The 24,267-nt window shown below is 44.4% G+C and overlaps 1 protein-coding gene across 3 annotated transcripts in view; it reads left to right on the forward strand.

Moving 5' to 3' along the window:
- The window catches only part of MDGA2 (MAM domain containing glycosylphosphatidylinositol anchor 2), a 340,493-nt gene that overhangs the window by 157,883 nt on the left and 158,343 nt on the right, over nt 1–24,267 (forward strand). For all 3 annotated transcript variants that reach the window (XM_051621624.1, XM_051621626.1, XM_051621627.1), the window contains 2 exons: nt 14,285–14,481; nt 19,279–19,411. In XM_051621624.1, the coding sequence (XP_051477584.1) occupies nt 14,285–14,481; nt 19,279–19,411 (330 nt within the window). The remainder of the gene's footprint in view (nt 1–14,284; nt 14,482–19,278; nt 19,412–24,267) is intronic.

The following is a 24,267-nucleotide window of genomic DNA, read 5'->3' on the forward strand; positions in this document are numbered from 1 at the left end:
ATACAGTGAGCCCTTTCCTGTGGCCAATCTAGTTAAGACACTGCCAGAGCACTTAGAGGCAAAAGACTCATAAGGGAAATAAGTCCTTAGTTCTGTCTGTGTAAACTGATACCCAGGGGTGGTGTTGGTAATAGTAACATCTATAAGGAGAGCATGAATAAAAATCTTGCTTTTCTTCAGCTTCAGTGGAGTCGTTTGTCAGCATCAGTGTCATTCAGTTTGGTTGCAACACTCTTGCAAAGAAAAGCTCAGTTTAATTTCAGAAAGATCTTTGGCTAATTAGTATTGATTTGGTAACTAGGTGTTAACACAGCAGTGTAGATAGTGCTGATAATGCCTGAGTTTGGGATTGCTATAAATTTTAATTCTCTCTTTGTCCTGAGGAGCTGTAAATGAACTTGTAAAAGATGATCATTCTTGGGAAGCTATTTAGCAAATGTGGGCAGTTGTTACAAACAGAGGCAGAATGGTTAAGCCTGAGATTGGCCAGCCTGCTGCCAGGGGAGCACCTGGAATCTGAGTAAAGGCCTGGATGTTTATTGTTTGGACTATGTGTTTTCTGTAATTCCTCATCCTCTTGTCTAATTTGCTCTCTGTGTGTCCATTCCTGTGGGCCATTAAGTGTTTTGTGGCAGTTTCATAACAAGGAGCCAGCTAATTTATTCTGCCTTTGAAGTTCTAGAAAGATCAGGAGAAGATGCCAGAAGGTTTGTAGAGAGCAAACGAAGAGCCCAAAAGAGAATTTCTCTTTGGCCAGTATTTGTTTGGTAGGGCATCCCCAAAAATCCTTCCCCAAAATTCATAGGGAAGTGATAGCACTGGGCTTCATTGAGCTTCAGCTGCTCATGGATTCATATTGATTGCACAGCAAGAACCTTCCTGCTTGTTTCCCTTTTCCTTGGCAACTTTAGATTTATGTTCTAGTGTGTCCATGCAAATGAATCTGACTGTGAGGGGAGGATTCTTTATTTTTTTCCTTGCAAATCGTAACTAAAGCATTGAGTAGTGTAGTAAATATCTCAATTTTGGTGTTGTGGGGTTTTTTTAAAGAAAGATTTACCCTGGTTTATAGAATACTTTTTTATTCTTCAGATGAATCTTAGCATGTCCTGTAAACTCTGTAAGATCTACTCTCCCTCAGCCTTCTCTCTACCTTTTGATAACACTGCCATTGCCTGGGGTGGAGCAGTGATTTTTCTTCATTAGCTTTAACAATCATGTAATAGCTGCAAGACTGCTGTTACAGCATCCCCTTGGGGCACTTATATCCATGTTTCCTGAAAAGAGGAGATCCTTCCCACCCTGTACGACTGCTGTAGAATCTTGGTGCTTTCCAGGACAACACTAAGTGCTGTGACTTCCATCTGTCAAGTGTAGTTTGTCTGGTGATTACTTACACCAAATCACTTGTCTGTAATCCAAGCCTTGCTCTACCACACTTTCATTTGCAATCACTCCACTTACAAGAAGTTCCTGATTTGACTTGACCATTGATGTTGACAATAAATACTCTGTACTTTTTTGGATCTGTGCTTTGCTCTCCTGGAATAACACCAAAACACAGGGGTGCTCATTATCTGGGATTATCAGGGGGTTCTTTTGTGTGTGCTTGTTTCTTACAAAGGGATGACTATCACGAAGACACAGATGGCACAAACCAGCACTAGGAGCAGACATTTGAAACTATTCGAAAATGTTATTAAAACTACAGCAATTTCAATAAAAGCAAGCTGAGAATAAAGCAAATGCAAGGTCAAGCCTCTGGCTCAACAAAAGGGCTCCCAAACTCTCATATTGCTGTTTTTTATCAGTCTTGATTGTTTCCCAGTGTGTTTCTGACACTTGTTATTTCCTGGAGATCAGGGGACAAAAGCTTATTGTGCACTGTTCCTGTGTGTGTGTTTGTCAGTGTAGGATTTGTGCCTATTGCTTATGGAAATTCAAACAAGCCTCACCAAAAAATGGTTGGGCAAAGTTTTTTTTATATCATATAATCACAGTTTGGGTTTGAAAACACCTTTAAAGGCCACCTAGTTCAACCCCCCTGAAGTGAGCAGGGACATCTTCAACTCGACCAGGTTGCTCAGAGCCCTGTCCAACCTGACCTGGAATGTTTCCAGGGTTTTGGAAGCTCCCAGAGCAGCCAGCAAAGCAGCTCAGAGTGTGGTGGGACAGTGTGAAGCTGGGCCAGATGCAGGGCTTCCATCAGGAGCATGAGCTGGTTTGGGGACTTGACAGAGACCCAAGTGCTGTGGTGGTTTTTTAGGCTGTTGAAGCCCCCACTCAGAGACAAAGAAACATGTTATGATCCTCTCCTGGTCAAAACCAATCTTCTTATAGTGTTATAGAAAAGATATGGCAGATGTAGTGAGGTCAGTAGGCCTGTGGCAGTGGTTCTGTCCCCAGCTTGTACTATCAGGAGGATCCAACTGATGCAGGGAGTTGTGTAGAAAAAAAACCCAACAACTTTGTGTGGCGATAACTCAAGAAGCCTGTTTGATTTGGCAGCTGATGCAGGGTGAGAATGCCAAGGTCAAACCCCTCAAGATTTCTGAGGAGAAGGGAATCTTGTAACTCATAGGAGATGGAAAGAGCCGGGCACCATGCCGACCAAGTTCCCCAGGAGCCCCAGGCATTGATCTCAGCATAGGATTCAAAGCAGGCTGGTAAATGTAATATTAACTTGGTTGCTGATTTAAAAACATGTGGCATCGTTAGGATTCATTCACTTCAATTTCTGCCCCAGCATCCATGTAACCTTCTGCAGGGCTCCTTGCAATGGCTGGTGGAGATGTGGAACACTCTGCTTGTGTTTGTCTTATCAGACTCCTTGTCATCTGTGTGAGCATCAGCACCATGGAGAGCTGGGCCTACCTGATTCCAGCCCTCTTAGTCTGTCTTTCCTCTTGGGAAATGGAACCCAGCTAAACTCTGTTGACAGTACATTACAGGAGGCAGAAAATGCAGCAGCCCAGCTGCAGCTGGTGAGCATGATCTAGGGTTGCTGCCTGTGCATTGCTTGCACTCGCCACTTTGGTTTGGGGCTGTTTCATGGACTTTGGGGCTTTTGGAGTTCTGCTTTTCTGTCTTGTTCTGTTACAGGTTTTACTGATTGGAGATGCTCTGAAAGGGGCAGATTTTAAAAGATTCAGAAGTAGGTTTATTTTGCCACTAGGTTAAAATATGTACATGTGATTATGTCAATTATGGGTGAATATGGTCATGAGGATAATACATTTCTGGCATTACAAATGTGATACTAGGGGTGTATTAACACAGAATGCTGACAGGCACAATTTGCCTAAAAAAAGGAGATAATAGATAGAAGGAGACAGACAAAAAACAATGAACCATGGGAATGGTGCTGGTCAGCAGGAGCAAGAGCAGCCACAGCACACCTGCCTGCCTTGCTATTCCTGGGTGTCCAAAAACATAGACCTTTTAGAGTAAACACACTAAAATAACTGAGTAATACACACTGACAACCTTGCTCATGAAAATTAAGATGGGAGGATTGAATATGCATGCATGCAGGAATGGAAATGCAAAATTTCTATTAGGATCAGCCAAGGAAGATTTGTATTTTCATGTTGAGCTCATTTCAATGATGTTTAATTAGCCCTGAGCAGCTGCTGAGGAAGTACCTTGCACAATTTGTTCAGCATAATACTCCAGACACCATTATTTTTAACCGAAGAAAAAAAGCTTACAATTAATTACAGTGTATTAATTCCATAGTACTACCTGGCTGTGTATGCAGATTGTATTTTGCTCCTTGAAAAAAATCTAGTACGAGTGCTATAAGGTTATTTGTCTGCCTTTTATGTTATTCCTTTTCTAAATTAAAACTGTCTCTAACACATGATAATAGCTGTAGTTAGATCAGTCTGAGATGAGAACGTGTCAGATGAGGTTGAAGATAATTGATGCTGTAAATATCCCTGGAGTGGAAAGATAGACCATATTAATGGCTTGAAAATTCAGTCTGTTTGTAGGAATCTGATTTGAGCTGTAACAGAAGTAGGCCTAGATTATGTAAAGCACTGAGTTTATGGCTTTCGATGTCTTTCAAATTTGCTGTTGCCAACTGGAAGTACTTCCCTTCTGCCAACTGTGTGTGTCTGAAAACTTCCCTGGCATATGGTTTGTTCTGCAGGCAGCTTCTTGGGAAGGCGAGGTTCTGTTCTGAAGGGATTTAGCGTGGCTTGCCTCATGGTAGCCAGAAATGCTCTCCTTGACTTCATACCCCTTATCTGAGGAGCAAAAGGCGCATGGGAAGGCTCAGCCCTGGGAGTCAGCGCAAGCAGGGCTGCCAGGAGCTCTGCAGAAGGCATCTAGCCAGGCAGCTCAAGCTCCTCCACCTGCATAACTGTGCATTATTTTGTATAATTAGTGTGGCAGAATTAATAGATTCTTACGGATTTGTCTCCTTCCTCCCCAACCCTCCAGCTCCCTGACTTGCTCTTCCCTGTTTGTGTCGGGTCTGGGTCGGGGGGGCAATGGTGCCAGGGGCTGTGGCTGCTGTGAGGAGCTGCTGGGAGCTCCCCCAGGGCAGGGCAATTAACTTATTTAAGAAGGGGGGAAAAAAGAAATGGCTAAAAAGGTAAAACTGCAGGAAAGGGAGAGGTGAGAGAAGCACCTGAGCAGAGACACCGAGGGCAGGGAGGAAGGAGGTGCCAGAGCAGAGGTTCTCTTGCAGCCCCTGGTGAGGGGAACCTGTCCCCCTGCAGCCCACGGAGGAGCACAGGGAGGAGATGTGGGCCTGCAGCCATGCATGCACCAGTTCTATAGAATGTGCTGGAGGTTAATGATCTTTGGGATCTCGATCCCATTTGATATTTTGCTAAAAGATGTTGAAAAGCTCAGAAGGTTTTGGGGAAGGGAGGTTAGGCAGATGGGCAGCCAATTGCAGTTGTCTGAGGAAGACAATCTTAGCTGCTCTTTGGGATTTGATGTATTTATATACTATCATAATGGTTTTGTATTGGTTTTTTTGCTGGTGATGCAAAATCAATGGGCTTCATCAGTATGGAGAGAAGTAAGTTGTGGAGTAGGTGACCTCCTAAGGGTTCCTGGATTGGATTTTAGTCTAAGGTCCTAAAATGGTCCTGCTGGGGAATTTCTTTCAGGTCAGAAGAAAGGGTTCACTTGTTTGGAGTCAGGTGGGGGCACTAAATATTCCAGGCAGGTTCATTTTCTCCTTCCTCTTTGCTATAGTTTTGTTTGATTTGTCATCTTCATTTGCCTCCAAGGAGATTCTTACATGCCCTTCTTTTTTCATCATCCACTCAACATTATTTATTTCCTCTAGTCTTGGCTTTCTTTTTATTTCTCTTCTCCTGAAATGTCTATTTTGTATTCTGTTCAAGTGAAAGTAAGAAAAAATATGGTCTTCTTTAAGAGTAGAGATTGTGAGAAAGTATGCAGAGCACTGCTGAGATTTCTGTACTGACATATTTAATGGTAAAGAGTTTAGGGCTGGAAAATAAATGTGAATCTTGGCAGAGCAGAACATACATGGGGTGGGAGGAAGGCAACTTTTTTTAGATACTAATATCCTTCTAGTACCTGAAAAGAGCCTCTCAGAAGGCTGGGGAAGAGCTGCTCACTAGGGCATGGAATGATAGGACAAGGGGTAAGGGTTTCAACATAGAGAAGGATAGATTTAGGTTGGACATTAGGAACAAGTTCTTTAATATGAGGATGGTGGATCCCTGGAACAGGTTGTCTAGAGAGATGGTGGGTGCCCCATCCCCGGAGACATTCAAGGTCAGGCTTGATGGGGCTCTGAGCAACCTGGTCTAGTGTGAGATGTCTGTCCCTGCTTATGCTAGTAGGTTGGACTAGATGACCTTTAGACGTCACTTCCAACCCAAGACATTCTGTTATATGTGTAGAGATAGATGAATATAGATATGTGTGTATGTATATATATGACTCTTTTTTTTTTTTTTTTTTCTGAGGCAAAATGTTTTTCTGCTGATTTTAGAACATATGAAGTCCAGAAGAAGGCAACAGGAGAGCAGTGGAGTGCTATCAGGAGGCAGCACTATTTGCCCTTGATTTGTTCAGAATGTAGTTTTTAACAGGGATTTAAATTTGTGAGTAGTTTCTGAAAATTTTACTGAAACCATTAACTGGAGATAGATGTGATCTAAAACTAGACCTTCTTAACCCAGTTTCATGTTCACTCCTTCAACAAAAGTGAGTTTCTTTCCTTTAAAAGATGGAGGACCAAGCATTAATTAGGTTTGTGGTTATGCAACCAATAATTACTTAATTATCATGTTAAAAAGTCCTATTTGTAACAATTATTCCTAGTAATGTGTCATGCATGTCAGGTGGCCTTTAGTATTAGTGCCTGTTTCTCCTGGCTGGGTTGGTAAATCCTTTTTTCTGTTACAATCTTCTGTTTCTCTATGGGTGCAGAAGAAATTAAAAAACAAGGTGACCTGCTTCAAAAACAAGGCTAAGAACAAGGCAGTTACTGCAGAATTTCTCCTCAAGCACTTGTATGTACTGGGATAAGGATTTGTGTTTCTTGAAGGTTGTCCAGCTCCTGTATGCTGCTCTCTGAATCTCAGTTCATAAAAAGGAAGATAAATCACTGGGAAATGAAAACCCTGTGTCAGAGTCATACGTTATGAGTGCTTTTGTGACTGCTGTCCTGTTATCTAGCTGTCCTTTCAGTCCCTGCAGTGTGAGAGTGGCTTTAACTCATTTCCCACACTCTTCCTATGTGGGTAGTCAAGGTTCATTGGCAGTTTTCACAGCCATGTCCACTGGGGAGGGACACCAAAGTGTGCTGATACTCCACTGTGGTCTAATGCAAGTGGAACGAAAAAATAGTTGAAATCACTCAATTTCTTGATTCAAGTGTACTTGATTTAATGATAATGATCTGGACTACTTTAATCAACTCACTCTTTAATTACGTTTTTTCATATAATTTAATACTAGAATTGACCATGACATCAGTCGAGTTTGACCTCCTTTATCTTACAGCTCTGTCTGGTTGGGGCTTTTTACAGCAGTTCTTTGTATGTATTAATTTGTGTTTCACTGAAAAGCATCTGGTCTTGCTTTCAACAGGTGAGGAATCCTCTGCATGCCCAGGCAGTCTGTTCCTCTCTTCAGCTGCTTTATCTTCAAAAGAATAAGTCTGATTCTTTCCCATGTTGAATGTGGCTTCCTTCAGTTCCCAGCTATTGTTGCTTGTTGTATATATTACCTGTAGCCAGAAGAGCTCTCTGGTTACCTTCTGTGTTCCCACCATGAGGTGCTTACCTCCTATTATAAAGTTGCCATTCAGTCTTTTCTGAGGCATTAAACACGTCTCGCTCTTTACATCTTCTATTGGAAGCTGAAGTCATAAGTACTTTCTCGGGTGCCTAAGTACTTTTCTGTTGCTCTTTTCTTTGCCCTTTAATTTCTTAATGTTCCTTAACAATGGCTGACACCAGGCTAAGATCCTGTACTCAGGTCACCAATTCCATGTATGAAAGATAATGATATCCTTACTCTTCCCGCACGCGGTGATCCCAGCAGTCCCATCTATTTCAGGGCTCTGCTGAGAGCTCTGTGCTGGTGTCTCTCTCAGACCGTGCCAGGGTACAGTCTGGAGCTGTTAACCTCTATTATGGGTTCACAGCTGTATCTCGTGCTGTGTGAGAGGCCAACTCTTTGGTATTTGGAAAAGCCACTGATCTATCTTAATGTAGAAATTCAGCATTGGAGTAGGTGTTTTCTGCTCCTCGTGCTGTAGATGCAAAGTCCTCAGCACCAGTGTAGCTGCTGTCCAGGGACTCCAGTGCTAGCTGAGTCTCATAAATAGTGAAAATTGGTGAAGTCTGGTGTTCTTGGATAAACAAAGCTGTTACTGCCCTCTTGCAGGGCTGTGTTCCTTGTGCCATCCTCCCCCAGTCGTTAGGACATTCTGGTATGAACAGTCTGCCCGCTGGGTGCAGTTTATATGGGTTTCAATCAGGTGTATTTATAACCTCATCAAAAGAGTAAAGCAAACGTTTACTCCATAAAACCACATCACCAAGTTCTCGTTAGGTTTCTCCTCTTGGATTCTTCATGGATAGGCTCCAACCCCCAGCAGAGCATGGGAGGCAGGTATGGTCCTGAGCTGCGTGGAGCGTCATTGACTGCTAAGGTCATTCTGTGTGTCCTTTTGTGTTTGAGCATGGTAGCAGCCTTCTGGCATGTGTTTGATCTTCCCAGAATGGTATTGGCAATCAATGTAAGCTCATCAGGGGTCTCCCAGGGTCATGGTCCTAGTCTTGTGGGAGCAAGCCAGAAAGGCTTCCTTGCTCATAGGCTGTGGCCTTGCAGATGGTGCTTGCTTCCTGTTGTTGTGTCTGTACTGCACAGGCAACACGACACTGCAGATGCACAATAAACCTCTTTTAAAGGGCTGTAGAGGGAAAAGTATTTATATGGAGCTCCAGGTAACTTGACTCCCCTGTTTCCAGCTTGTTTGGAGCTCTTGTGTCTCCACACCGTGCGTGCTAATGGCTGGCACTCCAGCCAGCTCATTATCCTTTCCATAGGGAAGCAAAAGAGAAGTATTGCAGTTTTCTGCCTTTTTTGAACCACGTGTAACTGCTTAATATGATACAGCACCACAGAGCACTTCAAACCTGCGTAGTTCTTGATAGCTTGTGCTAGGTCAAGGAGGCTATGGCAAGGAAAACAGCATGAAAAACATAATCCTGTTACATTTCAGAATAACTCAGGGGTTAGGCAGGCGAGATATGTGCGTCACTGCTGCCGCCTCTCTGGGCGTCTTGATGAAGCAGTTTCAATCCATTTACCAGATGCCTGTTTTATTATTATCCTGACTTCCAAGCATCGCTTGCTTTGAACATCTGAAGACAAAGACAGCTAATTAACAAAAAGAATCAGCAAGCTGCTTAGTCCCAGCAGCTGAAGAGATGGTTGGGCAAAGACGGGCTGTGCTCCTCCTCTCCTGTGTGGATGTGTGAAGCTCCCCAGGAGCTCAGGTGCAAGTTGCAGGAGGTCGCAGAATCACAGAATGGTCAGGGTTGGAAGGGACCTCTGGAGATCACCCAGTCCAGCCCCCTGCTAGAGCAGGATCCCCTGGAGCAGATCCCACAGGAACACATCCAGGTGGGGTTGGAATATCTCCAGGGATGGAGACTCCACCACCTCCCTGGGCAGCCTATCCCAGGGCTCTGTCACCCTCAGAGTCAAGAAGGATTTTCTCACATTCAGGTTCAACCTCCTGTGCTCCAGTTTGTGCCCATTGCCCCTTGTCCTGTCACTGGACACCCCTGAGCAGAGTCTGGCCCATCCTCCTGACACCCCTGCAGATATTGATGAGCACTGATCAGATCCCCCCTCAGCCTCCTTTTCTCCAGCTGAGCAGCCCCAGCTCTCCCAGCCTTTCCTCACAGGCAGATGCTCCAGCCCCTTCCTCATCTCAGTGCCCTGTGCTGGACTCTCCAGTAGCTCCTTGTCCTTCCTGAACTGGGGAGCCCAGACCTGCAGACAGGGCTCCAGGTGAGGCCTCCCCAGGGCAGAGTAGAGGGGCAGGAGAACCTCCCTGACCTGCTGGCCTCACTCTTGATGCCCCCTAAGATGGCACTGGCCTCTTGGCTGTGAGGGCACATGGCTGGCTCATGGGTCTGTGGTTCCTACACACAGATGGTGTGATGCCTCCAGTGCTTTGCAGTTCAGCATAGAGAGGATGTTAGCAGCATCCCCCACGCTTGTGTGCACCTTCCTCAACTACATCTCTGACCATCATGATGCAACTCAAGTACATTTAGATTTAGACCCATTTTTAACATCTCCTAGTGACTTTTCTGTTTGTTTGAGAGCTTAGGGATGTGTGACGGGAATTCTTCCAATACAGTGTTTAGCATGCCTGTGCCATCTGGGTTTTGGAAACTGTTTGGTTCAATTCAAAGATTAAAGACTGAAAAATTGAACCTAATGGTGGCATAAACCTCTGTGGAAAACATACTTCTGTAATTATTTTCATTTTGATTAATAGGTTTTAACTGCATAGCAACACCCATGGCTTCAGTTTAATTTCAAGAATGATTAGTCAGTTAACTCTTTGTAATTTCATCAACCCCAAATGGAAGTTTTTGTGGTTTTTTTTTTTCCTCTTGTAAACCACTTGAAAAATTCAGTGCTTTCCAATGCTAAATCTCTCTCTGTTGCAGTCAGATTTCCCTGACTCTTGAGAGATTTCCTCTCTTTCCTCTTCCCAAGTCACTGCTGTGCAATACCTGAAGTCCATGGCTTCCCTCCCAGACTGATGAGTCCCTGGCTCTGCCAGTGCTTCTAGGGCACAAACTCCCACAGATCCTCACACATATGCACAGAGCTTTAAATCGGGTTGTTTATTTTTAAAAGCCTATTTGGAAATTTGAATATCAATTAGTCACAATTCAATTAGACATTGAAACCAGTGCTCTGGAGAGCTTGGACAAGCTGGTGACATTAATACCACTGAGATCAGGTGACTTTAAAGCAGCTGTCCAGGCAATGACTTAGGCAGTTTCCTGCCTCCCTTGTAATAACTGCAGAAGACCTGGGCAATATGACTTTTCAAAAGCACCTATTTGGTGTTGTGGTTGCAGCTCTCACACTACCTGAGCAAAGCAGCCTTATATAAACACCCAGTGGAACATTTGTCCCCCCCTGCCCAGCAGCAGGGCTGGCAGTTGAGTGCTCAGTGAATTCTCACAACAATTGGAAGTGTGATTTTGTCTCCTATTAGTGCTGCTTCTTTTGCTTCCATGCAGCTGTCCAGATCTTTCCAGCACTGCTGATGGAAAAATCAGGCAAGTTCTGCAGTGCAAATCTGCTGTTAATTCACTGTTAGGAAATGCTTTGGCAGAGGTCTTGCTGCAGGGCATTACCAACATAGATGTCTCTCAGGGTTCCTTATACTCTGACCAAAATACACCCCCTGTCACAGGATAGTGCCATGTGGTCAGAGGTTGCCTGTTTCTCTGTTTTGTAGAGGGGGTGAACACACATCCAATATGGATCCATTGCAAGAGACTAGGTAGAGCAAGATGTGGTGGTATCAGAGCTCATGAGAACATGGAGTCACAGACTTGGTTTGGTTGGAAAAGACCTTAAAGATCATCCAGTCCCAATCCTCCTGCCATGGGCAGGGACACCTCCCACCAGCCCAGGTTGCTCCAAGCCCCATCCAACCTGCCCTTCAACACTGCCAGGGATGGGGCAGCCACAGCTTCTCTGGGCAACCTGGGCCAGGGTCTTACTGGATATTAGATGAAGTATTTCTTTCTAATATCAAATCTAAATCTACTCTCTTGCAGCTTAAATCTCTGTATCATGGAATAATTGAAGTTGGAAAGGACCTCTTGTCCTACGTACTGCTCAAACCAGGGCCAGCTTCACAGTTAGGTTAGGTTGCTCAGGGCTGTGTCCAGTCAAGGTCTTGAATGTCTCTGAGAACAGTACCACACATGGGCACTTGTATGATTGCATGTGTTCACTTATAACCAGGAGGAATTTCTCTTGGTGTAGCTTAGAGCTGTTGGCTCGTGGTCTTCTTGCTCTGTATCTCTGAGAAGAGCTTGACTTCATCTTCTCTGTACCTTCCTGGTAGTCAGTTGAAGCCAGAAATTAGACCTCTTCTTCTCCAGGCTAGCCAAATGCAGTTCTCCCAGCCTCTACTTGTATGGAACCTTCTCCAGCCCTCTAATCATCTTGGTGGCCACCTCTGCGCTTGCTCCAGTCTGTCCATGTCTTGACCTGAACAGGGTGCTCAGGATGTTGCCTCACAGCTGCTGGTTAGAAGGGAAGGCCAGTTTCTCTGTTCCTGCTGGCTGCACTCCTGCTGTTGCAGCCTGGAATGTGTTCAGCCACCTCCTGGTCAGCCACGAGGACCTCCAGGGCCTCTTCTGCAAAGTTGTCTCCTGGCCAGTCAGCCTCAGCTTGCCTTCTGTCGGAGTCTTGCTTGCCACCTTCCTCTGGCAGGCTTCACAGCTGCCTTAAGTCCTGTTTTTAGGCTTTAAATGATTTAGTGCATCTAGTCTTGAGTAACTTCATCGAAGTGGAGCTGAATCAGGACTGGAATCCAGGTGTATTTCACCAAAGGGGACGCACCTTCATTAAGGGTGACAGGTTTGAGGACTGGTCCTCAGCCCCGGCGCTGGAGGTTCTTGGCTGCCAGTCATCCTTGTTTGTGGTCTGAGGAGGGGCTTTAATAAGCAAACACTGGAAAACGTGTTTTGTTGTTCATCAAAATGCAGGGAACAGGTGTTCTGGCCTAGAAATTGAAGCAAGGTAATTTCCTTCTTTGTATTTTCTATTGCATGAGGAGGAGACAGAACATTGCAGCAGTCTCAGCCCTCTTCAGACGCTGCTGTGGTTTAAAATAACCTTTAAAGCAAAAATGAATTCTCATTAGAAAATGCCATCCTAATTTGGAGCAACAATTTCATAATTTGTTTCTGTGGTATTAAATTGAATGTTTTGTAGAGTAAAATGAAGGTAACATTTACTTAAAATCCATGCACTATTACAAGATATTATTGCTTGAATTATTCCAAATTTTGGAACAGGTTTTGTTTCTAGTTAATCAAGAGACTCTCAAGCTTTATTCTTGTTATGCAAATCAAAATGTGAGCATCTAAAGAGTAATTTTTAAGTGTGAACTGCTTTTCAATGTGGATGTTTGAAACATGCTAATCTGTTCTGCTTGGTAACCATGAGCTTCCTTTGATAATCCCTCTTGCCTCTACCACACCTCCAGTTTTTAACAGCTCTCAAAATCCCACATTTTTGAAGGACTCCTGTGCTGAGGATCCATCTCACAGAGACACCTAGACCGTGGTGGCTGCAGTGGTGTTTGGTCTGCAGTTGGGGAAAGGACGTGGGAGCAAAGTGCTTGTGATGCTTCCCTCAACGTGACTGTCCTTGTTTTCAACACCTTGGAAAAGGGACCGGGAAGGGGACCATCGTCACGCTCCCTTTGATACAATTGGTCGTGCTAAGACTGGTGCACCTCGTGCTGCATACACTGCATCGTGGCCTCAAATAAATGTGGTGAATTGACAGTTACACAAGACTCCAAAACCAGGGTTAAACTTGTGCCTGAGTAATTAAGCCCTACTTAAAGCATGATTTATGTCCCGTTTTAAGCAAGAAGCGCTGCTGCTGAGGTTCTGCGAGGATTTCAGTCAAGGCTGAGCTGCATGTGTTGGGTGCAACTGTTGGAGCCAAACCAAAGACAGGGAAACACAGGGAGCAACCTGCTTAGAGCAGCAACTTGCCATTGGCTGCCAGTCCTCTGGGCACTTTAACCTCTCCCTGAAGCTCACCAAAGAATTGCCTACCGTGTCATTTGGAGGCTGGGTGATTTTAACTAGTACTTACTAAAAGCAGCTACTGCTTTTCTTGGTTTGTTTCATTTTTTATTTTTTTTCCTACCTTCTTTGGTGTAATTATACCTTCTGAGAAAGCTCATTGTAAACAGTGGTAAGACCTTGCAAACAGGAATCCACTTGTTCCTGGTACTATAAAGCACAGGTTAATTAAACAGGTGTACTCACATTCCAAGGGCTATTGTTATTTCTTCCATATTTAAGATGAGTGAATTCCGTTGGGGGGATCTAATTTTCTTCAAGTTGATGTGGCAAATGTAATTCAATTATATCCTTATATTAATGAAGAGAATCATATTCTAAAGTCTGGGATGAATTTACCGACTGAAAGTTAAATGCATGTAACTGGAAGAGGGGAATATGCATTCAATGACTGTATTAAATTGTTGCTTTAAAGGAAAACAGATGCCTGCACATGGTTTATGTTCTAGTGCATCCTACTGTTAGGATGCAAATTAGTCAGTCTGTTTATTTCTGAGGCTTTATAAACTATTTTGTCTAAGCCACATTTATATTAAAATCATACATAAGAAACAAGTACAAAACCAGCACAGATGAACCTGAAGCATTAGTGGGGACGACAGAGATAGGATTGATGTTGTTGTATTTGATATCATATCTCTTGTTATATATTATGTCCAAAAGCCCAAGTTGGAAATGAAGATCTGTTTCTGCTGTACAGATGAAAACAAACTCTAAAACTGGATTCTGCTGCAAGAGTCCTAAGCTGAACGTTTGTGGCTCTTAGAGCTGTGTTACCTCTGGTTTGCTGTTGGTTTGTATCCAAGGTGACGCACACACTTCCCATCGGAAAACTGTCGTAGGGTCCACTGAAGCCTGACCTTATCTCGGGTTTTTTCTCCCCCCTGTCTTTCCAGATTTGGATGATCCGATAGTAACAGTCCACCAGAGCATCGGGGAAGCAAAAGAGCAGTTTTACTATGAGAGAACAGTGTTTCTCAGGTGTGTTGCCAACTCCAACCCGCCCGTCCGGTACAGCTGGCGACGCGGCCAAGAGGTGTTGCTGCAGGGCTCTGATAAAGGAGTGGAGATTTATGAGCCCTTCTTTACCCAGGTAGGAATAAAGGTAGAGTTCTTCCTTCCTTAGGTGACTTGCACCAGATTTTTTGTAACTAGATCTGCCTGTGTTTCCCTTCTGGGTTTGGGGTGTGGGTATGTGAGCACAGAATCTGAATGGTTTGTCCTGGAAAGGACCTTAAAGATCATCTAGTTGCAACCCCCTGCCATGGGCAAGGACACCTCTCACCAGCCCAGGTTGCTCCAAGCCCCATCCAACCTGCCCTTCAACACCTTCCAGGGATGGAGCAGCCACAGCTTCTGTGGGCAACCTGGGCCAGGGTCTCATCACCCTCACACTAAGGAGTTTCTTCCTAATGTCTCACCTAAATCTCCCCTCTTCCGGTTTCAGTCCATTCCCCCTCGTCTTCTCACTCCCTGCCCTGGTCAAAAGCCCCTCCCCAGCTTTCCTGGAGCCCCTTCAGGCACTGGAAGGTGCTCTAGGGTCTCCCTGGAGCCTTCTCTTCTCCAGGCTGAACACCCCAACTCTCCCATCCTGTCTCCAGAGCAGAGCTGCTCCAGCCCTCCCAGCATCTTCGTGGCCTCCTCTGGACTCTCTTCAGGAGCTCCATGTCCTTCTTATATTGGGGGCTCCAGAGCTGGATACAGTTGTCCAAGTGGGGTCTCCCCAGAGCAGAGGGGAGAATCCCCTCCCTGGCCCTGCTGGCCACGCTCCTGGGGATGCAGCCCAGGACACAGTTGGTTTCTGGGCTCCAGTGCACAGTGCCAGCTCATTCACCATCAACTCCAAGCCCTTCTCCTCAGGGCTGTTTTCAGTCCATTCTCCACCCAACCTGTATTTGTGTTTGGCATATCCTCCAAATCACAACACCCTGGCACAAATGCACCCCTATGTTACTTCCTAATATAAAAGGTGCTTTTTAATTTTTTTACTATTATTTTTGTTGGTAAAATCATGAAATAGGACATGCTGGGAAGATGCAGTGAGTTCTGTCTGCAGGAGCTCCTTTGAAATCATTTGGCTTGGGCACTGCAAGCCCAAGCCTCTGGTTTGACTGCTGGTCCCTGCTCCTTTCCCATACAGTGCAAAGTGATTCTGCACAGAAGTTGCAGCCCATCAAGCTTTTCAAGCAGGCTGAACTCTGTGGCAAATCCCTGTGTTGGGTCCTTTTAAATTTATTTTATTCTGCCTTTCGCTTCTTTGAATATAAGATTTTTTGTCCCAGAATCGCACATTTAAAAGATGAGGTGGTAAAAAGGAAAGAAGTGGCTTTTTTAGGTCTTCCTGCCCTCTCTCTCAGCTGCAAAGGCAGATTGGGCAGTTGGAAGAGCCTGTCAGATGAGGCCAGATTAATTCATTGTTAGCACATTTGCACAGTCTCAGAATAAAAGGTGACATATCCTATTGTTAATGGACATATGTGTGTGATGGTGTTGGTAAAAAGAGGAAGAAAAAAAAAAAAAGGAGAAAAAATGGGTTTGGAAAGTCTCTGTAGCAATAACGAATAAAGACAGAGGTGAAAACTGCCTGGTAATTTGGTCTTCATAGTGGAAAGCAACCCACAACTTTCATAAATAATTTTCAGCTAATGATTTGAGAGCAGCTTCATTTTTTCTCTTTATTGTACTTGACAGCTTTATATTGCTACACTGGCTTGGTATTTCACTGAGAAACATGTAGCCTGGAACCTTGCAGAGGTGAGAATTAGATTACATAGTTGAGTTATTGGTTTCCTAAATGTGATGAGATTATTTTTAATTTAACATGTAGGGAGCCAGTTTAGCAAATTCCTGGCTTGTTTCCTTGGAGTCAAGTGTGTAAACTGGGGTTTTTTAATGTTTTAATTAAAAAGTCAGAGTATCCCTTGTCATGAGATTTTTTTCTTTTACATTTCAAAATGGAAATGCTAATTATTACCTTCCCTGTCACCTAATAAGAACTTATCTAATGAATTTCACTACATTAAATTAGGTCAAATATTTTTTTTAAAAAACATATTTTTCTCTGCTACTTGGTGTATTCTTCCTAGAACCTCAGTCTGGACTCAATTAATAAATCAGATTGTCACATTGATAGTTGAAGGCTTATCCATAACTTTTGACATTTGTGGGAGGTCAGGTTGTGAATGGCTGTAACTTGTCAGTGTGTCTACAAGATCTGATGCATGTTTATCAGAAGAAAAGATGTAATGGAAGGTTTAATAGTCATAAATGTCTACTGCATAATTGGTTCAGCTTAGGAGAGGTAATGAACAGTAGGAGCTGATGTGAAGAGGGATAGAGGGAATGTGGCTTCAGAAAATAAGGAGATGAATTCCAGGTGGCATTTTTGGATGACGAATTCGAAGGTGGAGTATCAGTCTGAAAATCAAGTGAAGTGAAAGGGAAAACAAGTAGTGACACAAATTTCCTGAGGTTTTGTACCCAAAAAAAGGTCTAGTTTTTTCTTTCCAGTGATTTTCTTGTTTTACTAAATCACAGAAGGCACCTGGAAAACTGGGCATATACAAATGAGTCACTGAACTTTCAACAGATTAATTCTTTTGTAATGAGTCAGATAATGTCATCTACTTACTTGAGCTGCCATGGGGAGAAAAAATTGAACAAATGTGCACATTCTCGTCTGTGGGAGTATTTGAAATACTGAACTTTTCAAAACCAAAAATCTTGGTGCAGAATTTGTTCCTGAGATTTTGCATCGTCCTCATGGCACCGTGTAATTGCACAGCCTGAGTGCAAGATTCAGTTTGCTTTATTTTTGATAATTATGCAATTAGACACAATTAAGCCAATTATCCAAACCAATGAAGAAAAGATATACATTTTTATACATCTTTGCAGTATGGGGACATGATCCAGATACCGTTGTTAGTTCAACTTGGAGTCCAGAGCTTGGGACTGAATGGAGGGAATGCAGATGCTCTGCATTTCTCAACGACTTTGGTAGCTGTGTTCTTAGTAAGATGGATCAGAACAATCTCTAGCCCTGCTAAGCCTCTTCTTAAAAGTAAGACCTTTGGGAGCAGCCTTTCAAAGACTTGGTCTTGCAAACACTAAATCAGCATGTGCTTAATTATGTACTTAAATCACATAATTTTGGTGGAACTGATTGCACATACAAAGCACTTCAGTTCCAGTGCTCCAAAGCTACCAAGCTTGATTTCATGACTGTCTCTTTTGTACAATCACAGAATGGTTCAGGTTGGAAGGGCCAACCCCCCTGCCATGGGCAGGGACACCTCCCACCAGACCAGGCTGCACAAGCCTCATCCAACCTGCCCTTCAACACCTCCAGGGATGGGGCAGCCACAGCTTCCCTGGGCAACCTGGGCCAGTGCCTTCCTACCGTCATGGTGAAGAATTTGTTCCAGTTTAAAACCAGTCCTCCATGTCCTATCATTGCCGTCTGTGGCAAAAAGTCCCTCCTCAGCTTTCCTGGTGCTCTTTCAGGCACTGGAAGGTGCTCTCAGGTCTCCCTGGAGCCTTCTCTTCTCCAGGCTGAACACCCCAACTCTCCCAGCCTGGCTCCAGAGCAGAGCTGCTCCAGCCCTGGGATCATCTTTGTGGCCTCCTCTGGCCCCTCTCCAACAGCTCCATCTCTCTCTAGAGCTGGAAACAGCACTCCTGGTGCATTCTCGCCAGAGCAGTTTAGAAAGGCAGAGTAGAAAAGCAGACTCCTTTTTTCCTGTCTGACTGGCTGAATTTTCCCATTTAGTGCTTTTTGCTCCCTCTCTCTGTGCATTTTCACAAGCTGCCATATTTTGTGTGCCCTTGGGTGGGCCTGGGCAATTGGTGCACATGATACTGTGAAAAGAAATTCTACACACTACTCAAGTTGTGGTAATATTAGAAGTTGTTGCAGCTCTTCCAGGACACGTGATAAAGAACATTTTCCAAAGTTTGCTCTTTTGATGCTTTGTGAGGCCTTTCAAAGTGTCTGCCTCCCTGGGCTGGGCTGCTGCCTTAGCCTTGTCTAAGAATAATCCATTTTTAGCTTGTCACTAAAAGGCAGGCAAAGGCTTGAAAGAGGGCAGCTGGAGGAGGAGATTGAAAGCCCAAGGAAGTTTGTTATTTTAATGCTAGAATGAATAATGTGCAGGTACTGATACATAGAGACTGATCTGATGGTTTCTCAGCTGTCACATCCTCATGCCTGACACCCTGATGTGCTTTGCTGAGCTCCTGTGCTTTCTTCTTCCACACTCTGTCCCATGACATCTCTGCATGCGCAGGATTTTCTATCCAACAGTCCTCTTAGCTTTTTATTACTCTTGTTGCTAAAAATGCTGTAGCATTTTGGATACATACCTCAGCAGCTCACTTTTCCCTGAGCTCCTGGTTTTGCAGTGCCCGTTTCACATAGTACTGCAGTGGAAATCTCACATTTCCCAGTTGTCTTTTGATTGTATCTGAAGGAACTCCTTCATTGCATATCCCGTTCAGGTCCCTGCTCCATCATTTCTAGTGCTGGCTAAAAATAAAACCCATCAGCAGCTCATTTTCTAAGGCAAACGGGAGGATTTCTGTAGCTGCAGATTTTTTTCATCATGTAGATTGTACCTTAAGATACATTATCCTGAATAATGCTGTGACTTGAAAGACTCTGTCAAACCAATTTTCCCCTCGCTGCTCTCTTTTCTTTCACCTTTAATATATGTGGGGCTGAGGTTTAAGTTGTGCCAGCTGCCATTCTTGCAGATAATTAAATAAAATGTGTTCTGCCCCACTTCTAATTAGTCCCCTCTGCATCTTCCTCTTGCCTCCTGAAAGTCTCAGTGTTCCTGCTTGTTCCTTGGCCTCCGTCCCTTCCTCACGCTCTCTCTTGCGCTCACAGGGAGAAACAAAGATCCTGAAGCTGAAGAACCTCCGACCTCAGGATTACGCCAACTACAGCTGCATCGCCTCGGTGAGGAATGTCTGCAGCATCCCTGACAAGATGGTGTCCTTCCGACTCTCCAATAAAACAGGTGGGCCTCCAGCAGAGACCTTCTCTGGTCATTTCATGCAATCCCAGACTGGTTTGGGTTGGAAGGGACCTTAAAGTTCATCCAGTCCCAACCCCCTGCATGGGCAGGGACACCTCCCAGCAGCCCAGGCTGCTCCAAGCCCCATCCAACCTGCCCTTCAACACTGCCAGGGATGGGGCAGCCACAGCTTCCCTGGGCAACCTGGGCCAGTATCCCCGTGGTCTTCTCCGTTTCAGTGTTGTTCTCTTGTGTAAAACAAACGTGGCCAAATGCAGCTGCACAGCAGCAGGAGCTGTTCAGGAGCAAGCTGTAGGAGCAGTTTTCAGGTGTTTGCTCTTTATCTCACCAAACTTAGGATCTGAAGCAGAGTTTTGGTTATTGCTCTCAGTATTTATCACTCCCTGGATTTTATATCAGGATTTGATTTCTCCTCCAGTGCCAGAGGTTTCACTGTTATGGGTAGACTTCAAAGAAGATACTGCTGCAAGGGACAAGGAAGGAGCATCTCACTCAAGGCTGGGCATAGATTAAAACCAATCCTTTGCAGGTCCTCCAAACACTCTCAAATACTTCTCTCAGTTCTCCGTTGAAAGTTAATTATTTTTGGTCAACAAATATTGGAGGAAAAAAAACCACAACCTTGTTATATTCTCACATTGATTTAAACAATTGAATTTATATGATTAATTTGATGTATTCCCACATTGATTTGAACATTGATTTCTTACATTGATTTAAACAAAAGTGTTGTCTTTCAGATTTAATTGTTACAAATCAAAGCATTCAAGCAGTTGTGCTGAAATGCTTTGCAGGAGGATGCCTGGTTGTCTGTCTGTCTCTGAGCAAGCTGTCTCCATGTTGTGGCACTTCTTGTGCCTTTGTTCTTTTCTTTGGGCTTGTTCCTGGCTGAGCAAATGGTCATTTGTCTGTGTCCCTCTCTTTGTGGCTGTACCACTGCTGTGCTTCTCGAGATCCTCGTGGCAGTGAATCATATCACAGAATCCCAGACTGGTTTGGATTGGAAAGGGCTTTAAAGATCATCTGGTTCCAACCCCCCTGCATGGGCAGCCACAGCTTCTCTGGGCAACTTGGGCCAGGGTCTCACCACCCTCACATGAAGTAATTTCTTCCTAATGGTAGTAGTTGACCTCTGGAAGAGAAACTGAGAATACTGGTTTCCAGGAGGGTGGAAATTAAATGTTTTAACTCTCCTAAAGGCTTTGTGTCCTGGGTCTGCAGAGGTTGTGTCTGAAATAGTTTATAAGCCTGATGCCAAAGAGCCAAGTCTTCAGCTTAGCATTCTAAATAACTAGAAATTTCAAAGAAGTGTTTTCTGGGGAACCATTTTGCAGCAAGTGTTGTAACATTCTAAGACTTAAGTTAGATTATGCTGGGTTGTGTCTTTACTTGTGTGTGCCCTGGAGCACTGAGAAAACAGGTAGCAAATGAACAAAACAGTGGAAACATTAGCATGCTGAGTGTGTCCAAGATGAACGAGGAATTGTATTTGCACTTGCACATCTCACATTATTTCTGTCCTCGTGGCTTTATTGCAAGGAGTTGCCTTCAGCCTTTCCTGAATTTCTGATTTGCCAGCAGGCACTTCAGCCTGTGGGATGGACCACTGCTGTACACAGCCCACCAGAAGGCAGACTCACAGCTCAGCTTTACAGCTGCCACTGGCAGTCTGGGAATTGCAGTCAATTCCAAAGGTATCTGGCAAAATGATTTGGAAGTTACTCTCTAACTAATTGTGGCAGGAGGGAAAAAAACCCCGTATCTTAAATATGCCATTTGTCCCTCAGTAGATGCTCTAATTTCATACCAGAAGAGGCAGGAAGTCCTATCTGCCGTGGAAAGGTGTAGCTGGCAGGTAGGAGCAGCTCTCCTCTCAATAATGTCTCACTCACCTTCATGAGGACTGAGGATGAGACTTGTTACCCCTCCCATGTGTCACAGCAACAGTTTTGCTGCTGGAGTCTCAACAGTCTCTGACCATATTAAACCTCATCTGCAGCAGAAGTGTGTTTATGTTACAGTAACGGGGGAGCATCAAATACCATCACTCTTCCCATCTGAAGACAAGTGAGCGTGAGCTAATTTTGCAATAAGAATCATTTATTTCCTCCTTACTAATATAATGGTTTTAGTTTGGGAGAAAGGTGTCTCGCTACATTAACAGAAATTGCTCTTCTGGAGTAATTTCCAAAGTAACAAGCCTGAAAAATGAGAAAGATTCACACTTTCTCATCAAGAACTTGGTGGCAACCATCCTCAAGGGCAAGATTAAATATATATAGTAATTACTGCAACAACTCATTAAAGACAATGACTGATGTGTTGATGACTCCAAGGCAAAACTTTTCTCTTTTGGTGTGACTCCATCTGATACAGAAGTTCTTTGGCAGAACATCACCTGCTGTAACTTCATAGAAGTTACATAAATTCTAAATCCAGAGTAATCCAGGATAAATCCAAAGTAATGAAAATGAAGTGGTATAGAGCAGTCCTAGCTTGTCCATCTGTTTTTAATTTAAAGCTGGAGGCATGTAATGGAGATGCCTACCTAGTGGAGGCAAAGGAGAGACAAACAGAAGTGTCTGTGGGGTGGCAAACAGTCACCATGTTTATTGTAGTTAAAGTGGCTACAAGTTAATTTAAGTTCAGCTGCAAATGGTGTGATCCAAAAGTACAATTGCTGGGAACTTGGCTGCTCTGGATTGATTGGGTCTGTAAGCAGAACTGGAGGCTTTTGTTGAACTTGGCTGTTACTGATGGGAGAGATGCCTCAGGAGAGTACCTGAGACTTACAGCAGCTGTGGGTTTCCAGCTCCTTCCACTCCTGATTTGGCTCACTGGGTTCAGGTGTTTATTGTGTGACACGTGGAGTGATTTGCCAGGTTCCTTGGGATGGATGGACTCCTGAGCACAGCTGGGAAGTGTTTCCCTGCTGGAGATGTGCACTCCAGCTGGGCTGCTCTGGGAGATCCGCTGTCCCAGCAGCCAGGTGGGGTTTGGGAGGGAGTTTGGGCCATCTGTGCATGGTGGCTTCCTGTTCCCCTCGATGGATTGACACAGTTCATGGTGGCTGGGAGGGAAGGAAGAGGCTGGGCTGCAGGAAGCACCTTGGCTCCCTGCTGGCCCAGGCTAATTGCCACTACAGCTGATGTGGAACAGGAGTTCTGCAGGCTGTAAGGAGCATTTGTCACAGGGTATGAAAACTGGCAGGTTGTGCTTGAGGAAGTGGTACTCAGCAAGTGGGAAAAAGCCCAGTGTAACTGGTACTGTGTGTCTGGAAATCCTTTCTGTGCTTACAGGATCTTGCTGTAACCCTGCTGGCCCTATGTGCAGGGTTATGGAATCACCTAGGTTGGAAAAGACCTCTAAGATCACCAAGGCCAACCATTCCCCCAGCCCTGCCAAGGCCACCACTGCCCCATGTCCCTCAGCACCACATCTACAGGGCTTGGAAACCCCTCCAGGGATGGGGACTCCCCCCCTGCCCTGGGCAGCCTGGGCCAGGGCCTGACAACCCTTTGGGGAAGAAATTGTTCCTAAGATCCAATCTAAACCTTCCTTGGTGCAACTTGAGGTCACTGAAGGTCTCAGATGATAGTCATCTGCTGAACCTTCTGCTTAGTAATCTCCTGGTACATGGTGTCAGAGGCTCACAAACACGTTTTTCTCCTCTTTCTTTCTCTGAAACATTCAAGTCTCCCCACCTTCCCTCACCAAGAGCTGCTGGTGACTGGGATGTGAATGTAAACACTTATTTTAAGGAAAGAACTTCCAGATCCGGGTGCTCTGCTGCTATTTATGCTGCAGGGTCTTTCATACATGTATGTTCCTGTGCACGTATCTTAGTTGAGAGGCTAATTGGAGGAACACCACACATGCCTTCAGGTGAGCAGTTCAGGTTTCAGTTCAGTGCCACCTGCCAGTTTGTTCCTACAACCTTTTTGTTTTCTGTGCCCGTTCTGTCTTGCTGATCATTTGGTTGCCTGTTTTGCCATCACCAGAGTAACAACCAGTTACTGTGATACAACCAATCCAAAGGAAACTTTCTGCCTACTTCTCCTTGAATAATTAGGGAGATCATTAAGCTGATGCCATCAGATGAACATCAGGATACTATGGACGTGGTATATGTCTGAAGTGTTGCACATAGGTGTAATTAGACACCCCTTCACTGAACACCAGTTTCTCAGTTCCCCTTGTTCTGCCTGAGTCTGAAGCCTTGGACACACTGTTGTATCCCTGCAGGAGTTGGAGTGCCTTGGCATCATTTGTCAGACACACAATTTCTTTGTTCCAGTCCAGGCTGGTTTAAAATACAAAACACCAAGGTGGATGTTGTAATAGAGAAGCTGAGGCCATCTCAGAAGCATGTGACCGTGCATGTGCTGGAGCCCAAGCTGATGATTAGCAGTAATATTGTGTAGCAGAAGGTACAGGCACTTGTTGGGCACAGAACCACTTTGTATCTAAAGACAGCTATTACTCTGCAAACGTATTACCTAAATAGATGAGAAATTTGAAGGGAAGCAGAAACACTGTGCAGTGAATTCACCTGCTGGCAGATTGCTGGTGAGTGGCAGGACCAGAAATAAAAGTCAAGATGTGAGGAAGAGCAGCAAAAGGAGTAATTTTGCAACTCTGATTTGGTTTTAGTCAACAGAGTCCTTTTAAAATCAGCTCATAGAAGTTAATTTGGGTAAGTTATTGCAAGCAGGAGCTGTAAAACCAAATGCAGCTGCTTTGCAGCAAAATCAAGGGGTTATTCTGAAAAGGAGGTGGAACCCTGAATGTTTTCTCAGTGTGTGAGCTTGAATCCAGGCTGTCAGAAGAGGAGCAGC

Source organism: Apus apus, chromosome 5, assembly GCF_020740795.1.
Source record: "Apus apus isolate bApuApu2 chromosome 5, bApuApu2.pri.cur, whole genome shotgun sequence".
NCBI lineage: Eukaryota > Metazoa > Chordata > Aves > Apodiformes > Apodidae > Apus > Apus apus.